Source organism: Eretmochelys imbricata, chromosome 8 (assembly GCF_965152235.1).
Source record: "Eretmochelys imbricata isolate rEreImb1 chromosome 8, rEreImb1.hap1, whole genome shotgun sequence".
NCBI classification, from domain to species: Eukaryota; Metazoa; Chordata; order Testudines; family Cheloniidae; genus Eretmochelys; species Eretmochelys imbricata.
The window spans coordinates 29,793,030-29,812,909 of record NC_135579.1 but is presented as its reverse complement, the minus strand read 5'-3'; the positions used below and the strand labels follow the sequence as shown (position 1 = coordinate 29,812,909).

At 39.0% G+C, this 19,880-nt stretch overlaps 1 protein-coding gene across 1 annotated transcript in view; it reads left to right on the top strand.

The window, feature by feature from the left end:
• The window catches only part of SLIT3 (slit guidance ligand 3), a 796,928-nt gene that overhangs the window by 525,673 nt on the left and 251,375 nt on the right, over nucleotides 1-19,880 (top strand). The window contains exon 9 of the mRNA XM_077823869.1: nucleotides 12,301-12,442. Within this exon, the coding sequence (XP_077679995.1) occupies nucleotides 12,301-12,442 (142 nt within the window). The remainder of the gene's footprint in view (nucleotides 1-12,300; nucleotides 12,443-19,880) is intronic.

The window sequence follows — 19,880 nt, the reverse complement described above, 5'->3', positions numbered from 1 at the left end:
GAGTACTCCCTCTTATTTATTTCTCTCTGCTTGTTATGTTCACTGATTTTGCCATGGATTTTTTCCCCTTAAGCGGAATTCTGTAAAAGTAGTGTTATTGCTTGTTTAATGATTCTGGATTGAACTATAATCATACAGGAAGTCAGCTTTTGAGCCGTTACTCCAAGAGTGCTAATGTAATTACATTTTTGTCTTGGTTTCTAAGCCTAATGGCTTGTTTTATTACTAATACACTAATAGTATTTCAGTATACAGGGAAAGTGCTACATTTACTTGTGTTCATGGAATGCCATTCTGAAGCTGTAGTTCACTTCCAGTAGTATTGCTGAGTAGGGAAGAATGAAATTGGACTTCAAACTCTTGTAAGCATTTGACTTAAGCACATGGGTAGCCTCTTCATTTTTATCTCCTTGACTGCCTTGACTTGACAATCCATTTTCTGCTTGCCATTTGTGTCCTCTGCTGCTTATTTAGAAACCTGTATCTATGCTGTTTAGCAATGCATATGAAATTAGGGAAAATACGTGAAAATTCCAATGCATGTGTGACTGACACACACTGAGTTACAGGGAATCTGTGTCCGCTCTCTCTGAATTTAAATTAGCTTTAAAACTCAAATGGTATTATTGGGACTCGTTTTACTGCTGCCTTTGGTTGAAGTATAGAATGATGCTTGTAGGAAATTGGTGATGTCATAGACTTCTCACTTGGTATGAGCCAAATCCTGCCACCCTGACTCATTCAAATAGTTGCATTGTCTTTAATGGGATTACTCAACACTGATTCCACTGAGAATTCCAGGAACAAGATATGCCCGTTTAAGGCCCTCATCCAGTAGCAGTACCTCCTTTGGACTTGTGTTGTGTTGGAAGGGTACAACAACCCAGACTTATGCAGCACAGGGCAGAATGCTGGAAGTGTAACACTCACAGAAGAGTAAATGCCCCACTTGGCTCATGGATGCTCATAAGGAACTGTCTGTCTGTACTCTCTCTCAGCCAGAAGAGTGCATGCAAGCAAAGCTCAGAATAGTTAAGTTGTAGAAGAGGCAGACTTTGTGAAAGTGATGGATTTTCACAGAAATTCCCAACTGGGTAAGTAGGAGGGAAAAGCCAAGAGTCAAGAAATTGAGAAGTTCGTCCGTGTTCATGATGAATGGCTCACCCAGTTCTGTCTGTTTCGCTCTGTACATGGAGGGGAGACATTTCACCATTAGGAAGCAGTGGCCATTCAAAACGAGCAGCATAGTTGTTTTAGGAAAGCAAAGCGAGACAAATTTATTCATTTCAAACTTTCATTTTATTTATTTCATTTCAAACTTAGTTAAAATTGTAATACAGATCACGTAGTTGTATTTAACCCAGATACCAGGACTGATATCCCTAACCTTGTGAAAAATACCTTAGAGCCATTTAATTACTCACAAGTGGTCAAGGATCACATTTTCATAATGGATCCAAGCATTTGTTGCACCAATGTACCATTTTGTTTATTAATCAATAACTTTGCACCCACCAAACTTACAATTATTTTAAACCTGTCATAGCTCTTTACCCAGTAAATTCATCTTGTCAGGTTTATATTCAAGCTAGCAGAACCTCTGAAAAAACAAAAAGCATTTTGTAGGTTTCTATTAAAACAATTGGTTAGGTGAAGCAGACTAAACTGAAACCTACTTCTGTGTTTAATTAACACGCCGTAACTGGACGTCAGTAGGAATGAGATTTGGTTTATTTATTCATTTCAGAACTTAATTTAAATGCCCCTGGCATTTAAATCATTCATTTATAATCTACAACTGTTCTGTTCTAATTGCAATTTCAGTCTATTGGCTGCTCTTAAAAGGCTAGAAGCCAATGAAATATTTAATTTGAAAACAGGAATTAACTTTTCTCAGTAAACTCCAAGGTCCTAAGTCTCCTCTCTCTCCCTCCATAACCTATGGACTTTGATTCTAAAACAAAATGCTGCAATTTAGCATACAAAATACCGAACACTAAAATTATTAGAACTGCCATTCTGTTTCTTGAGAGATAGATGAGAACTGTCCTTTTTGTCAGCCTGATGACTGATCCAACTGTGCGTATTTTGGTACGAAGGGTATTGAGATTTATGTATCTATTTATAGAAAGAGATAGCTGTAGATATAGATATATATAAAAGAATGAAGTGAGTTCTATTATCCATAAAGTTAAATATGCAATTAACTTGGAGAAGCAGAGCTGCAGTATCTCTCTGAGTTGTAGATAGTAGTGAGAATCCCAGTCATATGGTGACCCCTTCTTGGGGTGCCTTCTTGTGTCAGGCTGGGGCATGACTGGGACACCTCCCTCAGTTTCTCCTTTCTTCTGGAGTAGGCAGTAACGCCACATAAGGTTTCAGAGTATAAATAGCCATTTGTGGGGTTAATTTATTACAAAAAAATCCCAGAACCATAATTCAAATCTCCACAGCATCATCCAAATAATACATTCAGTTTTTCAAGTTCCAGCAATTCATCAGCACCCGAAGCACAGCTCAGGAGTCTCTCGCCATGCTGCAGCTCTCCATTACAGCTCTGCAGTCTCCAATACAGCTCCAGTATTTCTCACCAAGCTCCAGCTCCCAGTTACTGCTCTGGCGTTTCTCATGCCTCACCCCAACCCCTCTAGCTGAGATGTTTCTTTGCCCTTTTTCTTTCCTGTATCGTTCCAGATCTTACCCAGAGATATCAATGAGTTCCCCGCCATCATTCCCCAGCCTTCAGCTCTCCAGCTCAGAGAGCCAGGAGGCATCTCCTTCTGCTGCAGTCAGCCTTCAGCCACCACCCCACACCTCTGCCCCAGCCTTTTTTGGCCCTGCCACTCTGGGCTTGGGAAGTTTATAGGTGGCCCTCCCCCCAACTACCTTCCTGCTTTCTGCTTTCACCAGCCTGGTCTGGCTCCACTGCTCACCAAGGAGTTCTCACTTCCCCTCCCTCAGAGTCATCCCTTCCCTGAAGCTCTCAGCCCAGCTCTACTCTTCTTCTGAGCTTTCTCCCTCTCTGGACTTCGGGTTCTGAACTCTCTTACCCTTGGGCTGCTTCGCATTTATAACTCCGAGAGTAGCTCTGCCCTCCTCATTACACCAAACTAGAGAACACCTGGACTGGAACAGGAAAGCTGGGCCCAACAGTACTTTGGGGGTGAGCTAACATGTTATAGCTCTGTATGCCATGGTCATGTGTTTTGGTAACTCTCACCTGGTATGTAGCTTACCAAACTATTAGCTACCACAAGCAGTAGAGCTCTTAAGATGTTAAGAGTAACAAGAAGGGTTTCTACAGCTAAGTTAGCAACAAGAAGAAGGTCAAGGAAAGTGTGGGCCCCTTACTGAATCAGGGAGGCAACCTAGTGACATAGGATGTGGAAAAAGCTAATGTACTCAATGCTTTTTTTGCCTCTGTCTTCACAAACAAGGTCAGCTCCCAGACTACTGCACTAGGCAGCACAGTATGGAGAGGAGGTGACCAGCCCTTTGTGGAGAAAGAAGTGGTTCAGGACTATTTAGAAAAGCTGGACGAGCACAAGTCTTTGGGGCTGGATGCACTGCATCCAAGGGTGCTAAAGGAGTTGGCGGATGTGATTGCAGAGCCAAATTTGAAAACTCATGGTGATTGGGGGAGGTCCCAGATGACTGGAAAAAGGCTAATGTAGTGCCCATCTTTAAAAAAGGGAAGAAGGAGGATCTGGGGAATGACAAGCCAGTCAGTCTCAGCTCTGGAAAAATCATGGAGCAGGTCCTGAAGGAATCAGTTTTGAAGCACTTAGAGGAGAGGAAAGTGATCAGGAACAGTCAGCATGGATTCACCAAGGGCAAGTCATGCCTGACTAACCTAATTACCTTCTATGACGAGATAACTGGCTCTGTGGATGAGGGGGAAAGCAGTGGATGTGTTATTCCTTGACTTTAGCAAAGCTTTTGATATGGTCTCCCACAGTATTCTTCCCAGCAAGTTAAAGTAGTATGGACTGGATGAATGGACTATAAGGTGGATAGAAAGCTGGCTAGATTGTTGGGCTCAACGGGTAATGATCAATGGCTCCATGTCTAGTTGGCAGCCGGTATCAAGCGGAGTGCCCCAAGGGTCAGTCCTTGGGCTGGTTTTGTTCAATATCTTCATTAATGATCTGGAGGATGGTGTGGATTGCACCCTCAGCAAGTTTGCAGATGACACTAAACTGGGAGGAGTGGTAGACACCCTGGAGGGTAGGGATAGGATACAGAGGGACCTAGACAAATTGGAGGATTGGGCCAAAAGAAATCTGATGAGGTTCAACAAGGACAAGTGCAGAGTCCTGCACTAAGGATGGAAGAATCCCATGCACCACTACAGACTAGGGACCGAGAGGCTAGGCAGCAGTTCTGCAGAAAAGGACCTAGGGGTTGCACTGGATGAGAAGCTGGATATGAGTCAACAGTGTGCCCTTGTTGCCAAGAAGGCTACCAGCATTTTGGGCTGTATAACTAGGAATACTGCCAGCAGATCGAGGGACGTGAGGCATTGGTGAGGCCTCATCTGGAGTACCGTGTCCAGTTTTGCGCCCCACACTACAAGAAGGATGTGGAAAAATTGAAAAGAGTCCAGTGAAGGACAACAAGAATGATTAGGGGACTGGAACACATGACTTATGAGGAGAGGCTGAGGGAACTGGGATTATTTAGTCTACAGAAGAGAGGAATGTTGGGGGATTTGATAGCTGCTTTCAACTACCTGAAAGGGGGTTCCAAAGAGGATGGATCTAGACTGTTCTCAGTGGTAGCAGATGACAGAACAAGGAGTAATGGTCTCAAGTTGCAGTGGGGGAGGTTTAGGTTGGATATTAGGAAAAACTTTTTCACTAGGAGGGTGACGAAGCACAGGAATGTGTTACCTAGGGAGGTGGTGGAATCTCCTTCCTTAGAGGTTTTTAAGGTCAGGCTTGACAAAGCCCTGGCTGGGATGATTTAGTTGGGGATTGGTCCTGCTTTGAGCAGGGGGTTGGACTAGATGACCTCCTGAGGTCCCTTCCCTTCCATTCTATGCTTCTATGATTCTAAAATATATTCTCTTGGGGGGTTCTTTTTTTGGGGGGGGGGGACCAGAGTAACCACAGAAAGCTGGGAAATTCAATGCTTGATCTGAACATCCCTTAGTTTGATGGTGATCTGAACCAGGGGTTTGGTGAATAATTATAAAGATAAATGCCATGTGTGAAAATCAGATCCAGATCTGGATTTCTAGTACTCTAGATTCTAGGGATATTTGGATTTGGACACTTGATTAGTCTTCTTTTTAGTATGCACCTATCTCATCTGGACCACCAGCAGTGAAGATTTCTGATTAAACTGAGTCTTCATGGTGTTTCATTGTCCTGTCAATACGCTTACACCCAAGATTCACATAGACCTGGCATGAAGTAAAAGTAACGCGAACCGTCGTTTAGGTGGAACTATTTAATCCAAATAATTTTTCAGACTCTCTTTACAGTTTGATTAAAGAAACCCTAAGATCAGCAGATGAATGTTGACTGAAATGGTGGTGGAATGTGTAATACAAAGATTAATAAAATTCTGCTGCATATAAAGCAACGTTTGTCTTCTGCCAAAAATAAATAAAAAAACCCGAAACAAAATACAAAAAAAAACCCAACCCACTCACTTGATTTAAATGATTCTGCAATTTATGCATGAAGTCTTTTTGCTCCAATAAGGTGCTCTGAAAACCGACAGTCAAGATCTGCTGCCACTCATTTAAAAAATGAAGAGCTTATTGACTACAAGAGACCTATAATAGATTTAGATACATGATCAAAAGATAGTCTCACAAACCAGCACAAAAATGTGTGCTGCAACGGGCTATTGGTCTTAAAAACACGATACAGAGTATATTAAGCCAAACATAGAATAATGATATTATGTTTACAAAAATTTTTTTCTAGTTTCTGGGGGTATTTTTAATTGAATGGGGAAAATTAAACATTGCTATCAAGTATCTAGAATATGGTGGGGGAGGGGGCATGCACAGCCATCCTCCTTCTCTTGCATTTTCATTTATTTGGACATTTTTCTCCCTAATGAAAACTTCTGTATTCTGTATGCTTAAAACCATGATAGTGGTTTTTTTCCTCTCCACTTCTCTGTTACATTTGTACCGAGAATAAAGGCACGGCATCACTTTCCCTCTATTTCATGTCCAGGTAACTCTGTGGTGGGTTAATCTCCATCTAGCCAGAAAACTCTGCTTTGTGCTTCTCAGAAAAGTTCCTCACTCCCTGTGGAAACTTGCTTTGTGGTCCCAATCCATACCCATTGAAGTCAATGGAAGGACTCCCCTTTGTTTTCAGTAGATGTGCAATGAGGACATTTGAATGGAGTGGATCTGAAAGGCTTCATAGAGAACTGAGAGAAAAAGATCCCTTGTTGTTAGTTCTCTGAATCTTTACTTTCACAGCTCACTGGCCAGCAGGAATAGTGATAGGAAGTAGCTGCAAGCTTCCCACGCAGAAAAACTTATACCAGAAATCTTCATGATAGTAAGATGTAATGGGAAAATTAATTAGCACTTTTATTATTGTTGTGGCTTACTTTCCAAGCTGAGAAGGCTTGTGCTTCTGGCTTAACTCTAGCCCCTCATCCTTCCCTAAATGACCCCCTGTTATGTAGATCACCTGGTATGATGTCCTGTTGTGGAATACTGTGTCATACAAAATGATGCATTGAGCTCTGCTGAAGCTTTCTAGGAGATATTGAAGTCAGCTAACTTGTATGTAGTCAATTAAATGCACTATGAGATACAGACACTTGAACACCAACTGGCAATACAAGTACAGATTTTCTGACACCACACTCAAATGAAAAGGGCGTATACTTCTCTTCACATAAACCACAGTGATATATTACAAGGCATATCAGTGCAAACAGCATTCCCCCCAACCCTCATTACAAGTCCATTCAGAAAGCATACCAGACTTGAATGTTGAAATGTTTGCAGAAAATTTGACCTAACTACCAACTTGTTTTTTCTTCATATGGAGCAAACATTTCTCTGAAGTTCTTTTTCTTAATGTGTACGCTTCTGCCTGTCTCTGAAGACTATCAATTACTGCCTCCTATTTTCATGGTCTTGGGTCTGTTTTGGAACATCACAATCAGTGTGGATAGAAAACAAGAAAGGAGAAGAATAGAGTGTGATAGAGTGAATTTTCAGTGTTGAAACATTTTGTTCTGATGGAAAAATAGCTAAGACCTTTGACCCACTATAAAACAAGTAAAAGGAGCTCAGGAAACCTTTAATATGCAAAAGAGATACAGGAATTTATGGGGACACTCAGATATTTTTAGGACATACTTTTAGAGCCTGATGCTTTGCTGGTGTAACTTGGCATAGCTCCATTTACTTTAGAGGAGTTACATTGATTCACACTAGAAGGGGATCATCCCATGTTTTTAAACCAGAAGAAGGGCCAAAGAGGCGTGAACTCTTGTCCTGTCTGGTCTTAAATTTAGATTGTAAACTCTTTGGGACAGGAACCGTCTCTAACTATATGTTTAGATATAATAGTACAATGAGGCCCCAATGTGTTTGAGGTGTTTAGATGTTACTGCAATATAAATAGTTTATTATACACAAAAACTATGTTAAAAGAATATTATTAAGGTTGCAAAGTCAAGCACTCAGAATTTAGGATATGCCAGAATTAAGGTTGCCTGTGCAACCTTAATTCAGCCCTCTTTTGCATGTGCATATGGCACATTCTTTAATTACAGGATCATATGCTACTTTTTCCACAGGACCCCTTTCTCCTTTATTGCACAGAATGCACCTGCTCAGGGGATGAATCAGGACTGTGTAGGAGACTTTGTAAGACCTCTGCCTGTCTCATTTGTTGCATAAGTTTATAGGTAGTGAATGAGGCAGGGAATTGTAGAAAGGGAAAAAGGATGATATCCCAGTTAAAGAACTGGAATATTTCCATGGATAATGGACTCTATCATAGCTTATATCACAGAGTTTCTGTGTGATGTTAGTCAAATCACTTAAACAAACTTTTCATGGGTGGACACTTATTGTATGTTCCTCATTTTCTCGGTACTTGAGTTGGGACCCTTTGTCTGACTTACAGAAGTGTTGATTACTCACAGCAGCATCTGAAATCAATGGTGTCTTTGCTTTGAACGTAAAAAGGCAATATATTTTCTAAAAAAATCAGTCCAAGGCAGACACCTCTCATGCAAAACTTTATCCCAAATGATTAATGTTTGACAAAGTTATGAGCAATTGAAAACAGGGTTTTATAAAGTTCAAAGTCCAAAGTTCAGGCAACCTTAATAATAAGCAGTGCTATCTGCTCCACCAATAATGATAATATTCAAAAGTGAAAATTAAATTACAATTATGTAATTCTTTCATCTTAAATAGTCTGATGTGCAAGTAATACTCAGGAAAGGCTAGTTAAAAATTGTCACTGTTCCTTTAAAAAACGAAATGTGAGAAAATGTGAAATACACAGCTGTCTCAGAGGAAGTCTCTAAAATAAACCCTACTTTAATTCTGTTGGAATTGAAACCGCTATAAAAGTTGGATGAACACTTTTTTGACTCACTTTTAAGACTCCCATACCTCAAAGTGTAAGTCATTGTTGATATTCTCTCTCCTTCCCTATTTTCTGACGCTTCCTATCCTCATAATATTGACATATCAAAAGAGGGATGACCATCAGATGCAATCTATTTGAGCTAATGGAAATTCAAGCACACAGATACCAATTCTCAGTGGAAGCTCTGACATTTCTCAGACAGAAGGCATGAGTTTGCAGTAATTCTCTGTTCCTTTTGGATGTGTAAGGCCAATCACTAGCAGTTTTCATTTTGCAGCTATTGGGAACTGGATCCACATTTCAAAATCATGACATTTATGGCCATATCAACGTAAACACGTTTCTGATGTGGGATGATAAGGTGCAAGTTACTTACCCCATGCTATTTTTTTTATTCGTCATTGAAATTAGGTGATGTTTGTGAGTAGTATGAAGAGGCTTAGGTATTTGCCTCCGTCTCAAATTTGGATAGTGGAGATGTTTGGAGCTGTCTTTCCGCGACTTGTGAACCCATCCAAATCTCACAAAACTTTCCAATATAATATTTATTTGCAATTAGCAGAGCTCTTAACCAGCAGTGTCTAGAAATTATTCTTTCCCAGATGCAAGAGAGCCTCCTGACCCCACTGGTCATTGAAATAATGTTTTGTTGTGTTAAGTGCTGTGTTTTGCAAGATAACTTTTCCAGTTATCTTTAGGTGTTTACACTGCATTCAAATTCTTTTCCCTACAGTGGGCATGTGGGTGTCTGTATATAAACGCATACATATAGGATTGCTGAAAGTTGTAGGCTGCGACACAGTGTTTAAGGTAAGAACATAAGAATGGCCATACTGGGTCAGACCAGAGGTCCATCTAGCCCAGTATCCTGTCTTTTGACAGTGGCCAATGCCAGGTGCCCCAGAGGGAATGAACGGAACAGGTAATCATCAAGCGATCCATCCCATCACCCATTCCCAGCTTCTGGCAAACAGAGGCTATGGACACCATCCGTGTCCATCCGGGCTAATAGCCATTGCTGGACCTATCCTCCATGAACTTATCTAGTTCTTTTTTGAACTCTGTTATAGTCTTGGCCTTCACAACATCCTTTGGCAAAGAGATCCACAGACTGACTGTGCACTGTGTGAAAAATACTTCCCTTTCTTTGTTTTAAACCTGCTGCCTATTAATTTCATTTGGTGACCCCTAGTTCTTGTGTTATGAGAAGAAGTAAATAACACTTCCTTATTTGCTTTCTCCACACCATTCATGATTTTATAGACCTCTACCATATCCCCCCTTAGTCGTCTCTTTTCCAAGCTGCAAAGTCCCAGTCTTATTAATCTCTACTCATATGGCAGCTGTTCCATACCACTAATAATTTTTATTGCTCTTTTCTGAACCTTTTACAATCCCAGTATATCTTTTTTGAGATGGGGCAACCATATCTGCACACAGTCAAAGGCTTTCTGAAAATCTAAGTACACTATATCCACTGTACATGCCTTGTCTACATGCTTGTTAACACCCTCAAAGAATTCTAGTAGATTGTTGAAGCATGATTTCCCTTTCAAATACCATGTTGACTCTTCCTAAACAAATTATGTCCATCTATGTGTCAGACAATTTCGTTCTTCACCGCAGTTTCAACCAGTTTTCCCAATACTGAAGTCAGGTTTACCAGCCTGTAATTGCCGGGAACACCTCTGGAGCCCTTTTTAAAAATTGGCGTCACATTAGCTATCCTCCAGTTAGGAGGCTTTGCATATTTAAGGTCTTGCTGTTATCTGGATGGCATGAAGAGGTATGTCAAAGGAAGCAGGTTATAATAATGTCTAATATTTGATGAGAACAGAATTTTTCAGACCACCTTGACCATATTGCCAGCTACAGTTCCAATCTCTGGCTTAATATCATACATGTTTCTAATTAAACATAAACCTAAAGAATATAGAGTTTCATTTATGACTTTCCACATGTCATCTGTAATTTGTCATTTGAACACTAAGGAGTTTATTTAGTGTTTTATAACCAGAGGAATGGAATTTGTCTACTGAGCATGTTCTTCTGCTTTTCATCACTTTGTTAATATTTTGTCACTGCCTCTTTGTATCTCATCTAGGATTGGCCAGAAAATAAGAATTAGAAACTGAGCTTTTGACATATGGGTTCATTCCACATGAGAACCAATAGTTAGATCTTTCACATTTTTTCTTGAAAAAACATCAGAGAAAGAGAGAGTGAGACCTGCCCCTGAAAATAGCCAATAGCCCAGTAGTTAGGAATGAGAGAGACCAGGTTCAAGTCCCTATTCTTCCTGATTCAAAGCAGGGACTTGAACCCAGGTCTCCTACATCCCATGAAAGTGCTCTAACCACTGGGATAGTGGCAATTCTGGGGTGGACCTCGCCCCACTCTCCCGCTCCTCCGTCTCCTCCTCTGCCCCGCCCCAGCCCCAGTTTGGATCTGAGAAACTTTCCTGATGAAATATTTATCAAAACAAATATATTTCCATGAAAAGTTTCAGTTTCGATGGATTGGCATTTACTGATGGAAAAAGGTTCCATCAAAAATTGCCAATCAGCCTGGAGGAAGAAGCTGTTTTAATGAAGCCTATGACATTGTAACAGTTATTAGTAAGCTCTGTGCGTTTGGTTATAATGCCAAAAAATGTCTTCCATCTCTGTGTAATTTTTGGAAGTTTGACCAAGACCTTTCAATCATTTGTAAAATTTGATAGGCATAAAAACTGTTTTCCACCACACAGATTTTCTCTTTGTGTGTGTGTATATATATATATATACACACACACACACCAAGTTATGGACTTGGTGCTAAAATATGTTGTTTGTATGTGTGAATTGTAACATTTAGGTTAAAACTGGAGAAAGTGATAAACTTTTGGAAACTTTAATGAAAGTAAAATTAAACTTGCACTTAATGATTTGTTCAGAATGTATACATCTAGATGTCTCATCTATAAAGCCTGACTCATATGAGTAGTTTCCTTAGCTCCAGTGGGACTACTGGATTGAGTAAAGGTTTGCAGGACAGAGCTCTTAATTTTTATGAGTAATTTTTTCTCTCAATTGATTGCATTACTTCGCATTGTGAAAATTAGTGTACTATCCCCATCCTTTGTAGTTTAATCAGTAATAAAATGGTTCCATCTCATAGCTAGTATGTGCAATCTCAAGAGTTTGCAAATTTCGTAGAAACTGGAGAAGCAAAGACCTACTGGGTCAGCTAGCCTTTTCTAAGCCAATGCAGGATTGTTCCTTCATATACTGTATATTTTGAGCTCATTGTCCTGTCTTTACATAAATGACCCCAGAGATTGAGCTCTCATCATGTTCCTAACAAAATTATTCAGTACTCCAATAGACCTCATTATTTGGAAGTATTCCTGGATCTTCAGCCTTCTTCTTCCAAATTTAGATTCAAATAATAAATGGAAATATGTGGCCAATGTAAAAAAGGTCAGGGAGATCAATAAATTAATAAAATGGAGATGGTGTAATAGTAAAAATGGAAAAATATTCTGTGCATTTTCTCTGAAGTTGACACAATAATACATAAATTTTATCCAAAGGGATTACCATTTATTATGTAAATGGGAATTGAAAATTCACTGACTGCTGTATTTTTCATTGTTAAAATAATAAGTGATCAGTTTGCAAATCTAATCTTGATATTTTTGGTACTGTCTTTTCCTTCTCAGGTTCCCACTCTGAACCTCCATCCTGCAATGCTAATTCCATCACTTGCCCATCCGCTTGCACATGCAGCAACAACATTGTGGACTGTCGAGGCAAGGGCTTAACAGAAATTCCATCTAACCTACCAGAGGGCATTGTGGAAATGTAAGTGCCAGTGTCAATTTACTATTCTCATTCCAAATGTCATTCCAAATCTAGTGCACTTCACTCGTGGAAGGGAGCTGCAAGTTTTAACCATTTAAGATGATAACCATGGCCATTTGCCAGTCGCATTGCCATTATCCCACACATTATTCTATTTTAGGGCTTAATCCAGGTCTTAAATGCAAAATGAGATATTGTGCAACATACCCCTGCCCATCTGAGAACAGGATCAAATACTCATCAAATTCATTTCAATTTGTATTTTTAACCCCCCCGCCCCCCCCCCAAAAAAATGGGGTATGGTCACTTTTATCTAGAGGTCAGGAAATGAAAACAGAGCAGCTCCTCTTTTACATTTTCCCTAAGAGAGTTATTTTCACATGTCAACTTACCTTGGTGATTTCTCCCAAAATGATGGAAGTATCTCATGTTAGACAGGCAAAGTGAACCTGAGGTGGGGGGCGGGGGTCTTTTCTTTGCTAAAGTCTGACATTAGAACAGATTGTTCAGTTATTTGTTCTATATTTCATTTTTCCCAAAACTTTTACACTTATCGCAACACTTTCTTGTATCATCATGTCATATACTGGTTTTCAGATGTACTTGTTTTTACTAGTTTTATCTGTTACAGCATTTCACAATCTACCACAGTCATGATTAGTGTGAAATAAAACAGAATTGCTTTTGATTGTTCCATAGGGAATGGCGAGCAATTATTTTCCTTCAGAGGTTGTTGTACTGAAGATAGTATCCCTCTTGCAACCAGCTTTAAGAGCCTTAACTTTATGGATTCAATCATATCCATACAGTTATTGTAACAATTCAGCTTTTCATCTCTGCAGAAATATTGCTAGACTGCAAGACTCTCTGGGACAAAGCTTAGCTGCTTCTCTCATTTCTGTGCTGGCCCATTGCAATTTAATATCTGACTCCCAGCAATTTGAGGGTTACAGTTTATCCAAAATGCTCTAACTATAGGTTTTGCTGGTGCTCTAATCTATATGTGCACTCCTCTGTCACTACATTGGTTATTCTTATAATTTAGGATTCAGCTCAAAATCTGTGTGGTTACTATCTCAGCAGATTATAAAGTAGTTCATTATGCGTAATTTAATCAGTTTCCATGTTCTGTGTGGACTTTGCAACTCTCATATTGAAAAAGATATTTTAAACATACAAGTTCATTGAACAAATTTGTTAGATGTAAACAATGCTGTAAAGTTATACCGCCCAGGATAACCTGGGCATGTAAATATATTCACTGGAAATGGAAAAATAGTAACATGCTTGATCACAATTCAAAAACTTGCTTCCCTTAAAAGTTCAGACATGTACAGTCTTCTGTTGGGATTACAGCGTCTTGTACTACATGCCAACTAGGAATCCAAAAAAATTAGAAATGTTCTACCCCTGAAAATTACAGTATAAATTATATCTGAAGTACTAAAAATTAGTCTTGAATTTGCATTCCAAACAATATATACCCTATAGGGATATGGATGTATATATGTAATGTTTTATAACATGATAGATTCAAGAACTGTAGGCATGAACATTTTAAATAATGATATGAAAGATTTGCTGAGGTAATAAGGATGCAGCTATGAGCATCTGTTTGGGAAGTTATATCAGAGTATATGGTTCTAGAGAGTGTGGAAACTACTAATTTCAGAGTGTTGGTGTGCAGAAATAATAGAGGAAGATGTTTTATGTAAAGTTTTATATTGAAGCTGACAGGTAGAGGGCACAGTTGAGTGATTATATGGGACCTGCTGCTGGAAGTTAGTGATCTGTAGGCGGAAGATATGTTCGTGATTTCCATTAATCTGAAAGCAACAGAGGGAACAAATGATATTAAGAAACATTTGAAAAGAAGGTATCAGTTGGAAGGATCACAGTATCTGAAACACCCTGAAGAATGTGTAAGTAGAAAACAATGAGAAGGGAAATAATAAGAATGGCCATTCTGGGTCAGACCCATGGTTCATCTAGCCCCATATCCTGTCTCTGACAGTGGCCAGTGCCATGTGCCCCCCAGAGGGGAGAACAGAACAGGGTAGTTATTGAGTGATCCATCCCATATCTATCCCTTTCCTAATGGTTCCTAACATTCTATTAGCTTTTATGACTGCCGCTACACATTGAGCAGATGTTTTCAGAGAGCTGTAACATGAGGTCACCAAGATCTCTTTCTTGAGTGGTAACAGCAAATTTAGACCCCATCATTTTGTATGGATAATTGGGACTGTGTTTATAGATAAGTGTGCATTACTTTGCACCTATCAACACTGAATTGTATCAGGCATTTTGTTGCTCAGTCACCCGATTTTGTGAGATACATTTGTATGTAATTGTTTGTAGTCAGCTTTAAACTTAATTGCCTTGAGTAACTTTTGTATCATCTGAAAATTTTGCCACTTTACTCTTCACTCCCTTTACCAGATGATTTATGAATATGTTGAACAGTACTGGTTCCAGTACAGATCCTTGGGGCACCCCACTATTTACCTCTCTCCATTGTAAAAACTAATAATTTATTCCTACCTTTCTTTCAATCAGTTACTGAGTCATGAGATACTCTCATGGGATACTCTCTTATCCCATGATTGTTTACTTTGCTTAAGCGAAGAGGGAGACTTTCTATTCACACTTTTAAAATGTTAGCTCCTTTAGACTTTTTTAAAATTTGTAACTTTTTGATGTGCTTAGGGAATGATCAATTGTCAAGAGAGTGGGGAGGTTAAAGGGGCATACCTTCGTTGTTTATATTTTATTTGAAGATAATCAAGTGGGAGTTCCTACACCAGTACTTGTTCTGTCTCTCTTGTGATGTAGTATTCTATGCTGGCACAGATGAACGATGATTCTTTGTGGGGAGGCAATGGGTCTGGTGAACTGGGTGGATTAGGGAGTTAAGATCTAAGGTCTGGAGGTACTTATTATGATGCTCTAGAGAAGAATTGTAATTCCCATGGGTAGCAGAAGGATCCCCCAGAGAACTTCATATTATATTACTAGTTCTTTTGAGAATGTTCTGCACCAACCCATCATAATGTCTAACATGTATCACTGACATCTTGTTGGATGAAGCTGAAGGCCCAGTTTTAGCATGGTTGATTCTGGTCAAGATCTCCGTAATCTACTAACATCAAATGTAAAGAGGTAGAGGGAATAATTTGTGATAGGTTCATCTTGCTTGATATGTATGTATGTGGACAACCTCAAAGAGGAGGGTTTTTTTAAGGCTCTGACCATTTCCTTTGCCCCAAGGAAAGGACCAGAGTTTATATTTCTATTTTTTTCCCTCTTAACAATAAACCAGTTTAGATGGAGGGTTCCGCAGTTGAAATATTCCAGGTGATGTCTATGCTCCTATTGGAGGCCTCGTGCCTTATTTTCTTTGTGGGTGTCAGCATGAAACATCCGCTTTAATGAGCAGAAATATCTTCCTGGAAATGGACTTCTGAGGTTTTATCCAGAACACTGAAGACGAGACTATCACTGGGTCTGGTTGTGATAGTTCCTATATTTGAGTTACCCCAACTAAGTGGTCTGATAGGAAGGGCTATTTCATACCTCCATCAGCATCAAACCTTGGAGATTCATTAGTTGTTTAGATTTCTGTGGTTTCTGTAATGCTGCGAGCATATGTCAGATATACTCTTGCAACTGGGGTGTTGATCACCTTCCCATCAAGGCTCCATTTTCAGTAGTAAAGGCTACTGTCAACTTCCAGACCTGTATACTTTTTAATTCTTGTACCTGGAAGTTGCCATGGGTTGACTGATCTCCTGGGGATGAAGCAGCTAGAGTCATAGATTGGAGAGGAGCTTAATATGAAGTTGCCTGGAGTCTGATCTTATTCTTTGGCCATACATAGGTGTCTCAAATTGGGCATGCTAAGTTTTTAGATACTTTTAACCCCATTCACTCTGTGCCTCGGTTTCCCATCTGTAAAATCTCACATCTCACAACGGTGTTGTAAAAATATATTTGTGTTTGTGAAGCACTCAAAGACTATAGTGATGAGTGCCATAGAAAGGTCCATAAGGAAATTAAAAATTCTGTTTTAAGAGCAGGGCTTGAATAGTGTGCTGTAAATAAGGAATGGAGCCATACACTGTACAAGGGGAAAACAAAATATTGAATAACTGTACATGAAGTGAGCACCATCCATCCTGTGCAATGAATGACACACGGGTCCTCTGAAAAAAATAGTATGTGATTATGTAATTAAAGAATCATCATACTCCAGGTTTCAGAGTAACAGCCGTGTTAGTCTGTATTGGCAAAAAGAAAAGGAATACTTGTGGCACCTTAGAGACTAACCAATTTATTTGAGCATAAGCTTTCGTGAGCTACAGCTCACTTCATCGGATTCATACTGTGGAAAGTATAGAAGATCTTTTTATACACACAAAGCATGAAAAAATGGGTGTTTACCACTACAAAAGGTTTTCTCTCCCCCCACCCCACTCTCCTGCTGGGAACAGCTTATCTAAAGTGATCACTCTCCTTACAATGTGTATGATAATCAAGTTGGGCCACTTCCAGCACAAATCCAGGTTTTCTCTCCACCCCCCCCCCCCCCCAATAGGCACAGGCAACCTTAATTCTGGCATTTCCTAACTTTCGAAGGTTTGATTTTGCAACCTTCTTAGTGTCCTCTTAATAGTGCTTTTTGGGTATAAATGAAAAATAGAATTGAGTATTAAAAACATGTATAAAGGGGAACAATTTTGGTGGAAGAATGTTAGGTCTCTTCCATCCTTCACATGTGATTCTATTGCAGATTACGAACCCCAGGATGATACCCAAATTTGTAACACCACCATGAGTCTCACTTCAGCAACCCAATGTACATACTCAGTATATTAACACCATATTAAGCTGTACACTTGTATTAGATTTATCCTTATATCTCATATTGAAAATTTTAAACCCATGCCTGCATTGGACTTAATTCACCAATATGTCACTCCAATTTTACACTAGAATAACTCCACTGAAATGAATGGAGGCACAATTGCATAAAATCGGAGTAATGCAGAATTTAATTGAACTCGATGTACCTGAATCAGAAATGGCTGAACATTGAAGTTTGGGGCTTTGATTTAGATGCTGATCTGAACCTTTTATATTGAGAAACCAGTTGGAAAAGCATCAGGGGTTTCTAGTTTCAGTCAGCTCAGTAATACAGTAAGAGCAACTGTTTTCACTAAGATTATGCTTTTGCACTTCCAGCACTAGCCAGTACAAGTAACTAGTCAGGTGTGCAAAATATTTGAGTTGAACCAAACTTTTTCAAACCTCAGAACAGAGTCTGGGATTGTTTCAAGTCCGATGGCTTTTAGTATCTGGTTTACCAAGACTTAATATTGATTTGTTTTATTGCTAACCAACATTGTTGGTTATGTAGAATATATACTTCATTTTGGTAAATAATGGCTTCTCATAGCTCTAGACAAATAAGAGATATTCACTTAACATTATGGAAATATCTGTTACTGCACTTCTAGATATTCATTATCTCCTCTGACTACCTAGGGAAAAGCAAACAATGCTGCTTTCCCTGAGAAAACAGCTTTAACTTTCTGTTCATTCTGCCTTTAGCAAATGTGCTTCTTTGCCAAACCATTACATTTTAGGGAATTGATTTTGTGAGAGGGAGTAGGAGGGCATCCCAGTGGGGACTGTTGCACAGTCGGTAGGACAGGCAACTCAATATCAAGGGTTCTTGGTTCTATTTCTGGGGCTCTTGCTGCTTCATTGATACCCTTTGGGGAAGTTCTTGTTGATCAGTTTACCCAGAGAATATACTTCATAGGGGTGTTGAGACTTAAATAATTAATTCTAGGTGAAGCTTTTGTGATTGTAAGAATAAAGGTGTTCTAGAAGTGAAAAATATCCTTTCCATTGTCTTTTTTAAAACTGAAGTTTCTATGATGCATTTTACAAATTTGATTTTGCATATATTAAATTACACCAACAGAAACGTTTAAAATAGGAAGTGTGTGAAGCATATCTTATAGAATAAATCCATTATTTTCAGTCATTTACTGAATGACTGTACATAAGAACTTGGTATGCACTGAAATTTGGCTTTAAACATCTCAACCTGGAGGCGAGTCTTTAGATTTTTTTTTTCAAAATTAATTTCTTTTAAATAAAAGCAACACCCATCAAATTTGGGGGCAGAGGAAAGATAGTTCAGCAATTCAAATTGTCCTTTCTCCTGAAGTTAATAATAGATTTTTCCCATCAGTTTTCCAATATATAATGTGTCTTAGACGAGTACAGTATTTCTGAACATACCTAATGACTGTTCCAATGGAGGCTCCCCAGGGTAGGAAAGCAGAGTTTCTCTACTCTATTTGAGTCATATAATACGATCTTCACTCACTGCTGTAAAGTGGCTCTGGACATCTTTACGTGTCAGTTTTGCCTACTGCTTTCAGATGTCACCGTAAACTGTCCCTGACTGCTTATGCTCACCATCAAGAAACAATTTCCTACTCTTTAGGCTTAAAACAAGTACACGGAGAACTTTCCACTGAGAAAAAGGACATGAAAATTGCAGCTATTTTAGATGAACTGAACAATCAATGTAGAAGATGTAAATCAGTGATAAATGGTGGGAATAAAAACACTTTCATGTGCAGAGATGGGTTGAGGAGGACATGTAGTTTTGTTTTGTCTGGGTATTATCATGTACAGTTTGAATAGAAATGTTCAGGTTCTATTTAAATTGCTAGTAGGTAAATTCTGCTTTGTGTAGTATTTGCTAAACTCTCAAAGGGAAGAGAGTGAGGTAGATCAGTAATAAAATATTTACAGATTTGTTGAATGAGATGTTTGACATAGATGTTTCGGTATTAAAATAGGTACAAATAAGCAATCACTACACAAGATTTCAGCTGTGTATCTTAGATATTTACTTACTTTCTGATTTGTCAAATGTGACTATTGTCAGCTCCAGTGACAAGAAGGTGCATTATATTTTTGCTAAGTCTGATAATTGTACACATTTTTATGGTTGCTTCATCATTTTTTTTTAGATTGTTCTGGCCAATTATAATTTTGACATTTGTAATAGGTAGCCGCATGCAGATGAATTTCACCAGGGCAAGCTGTGTAGGAGTTTGTAATCTTGGGAGTATTTTCTGAAGCTTCCTTTCAGCTCACCAGACACATAAATCTGGCTCTGTTAATAAAAAGGAATTTGTATGAACAATAAGGACAATAACACATACCAAGTAATCAAATTGACTAACTTTAGGTCAATCAATGCAGACTAGGACATTCAGAACAAAAAACCTCCGAGATCTTGTTTTATACACAGTATACAGTGTTGGCTGAAATATTGCAGGAAGGAGATTGTATTGTATCATGTGTGTATGCATCTTGAAAGTTCATTATGAAAGTGCAGAAGACATCA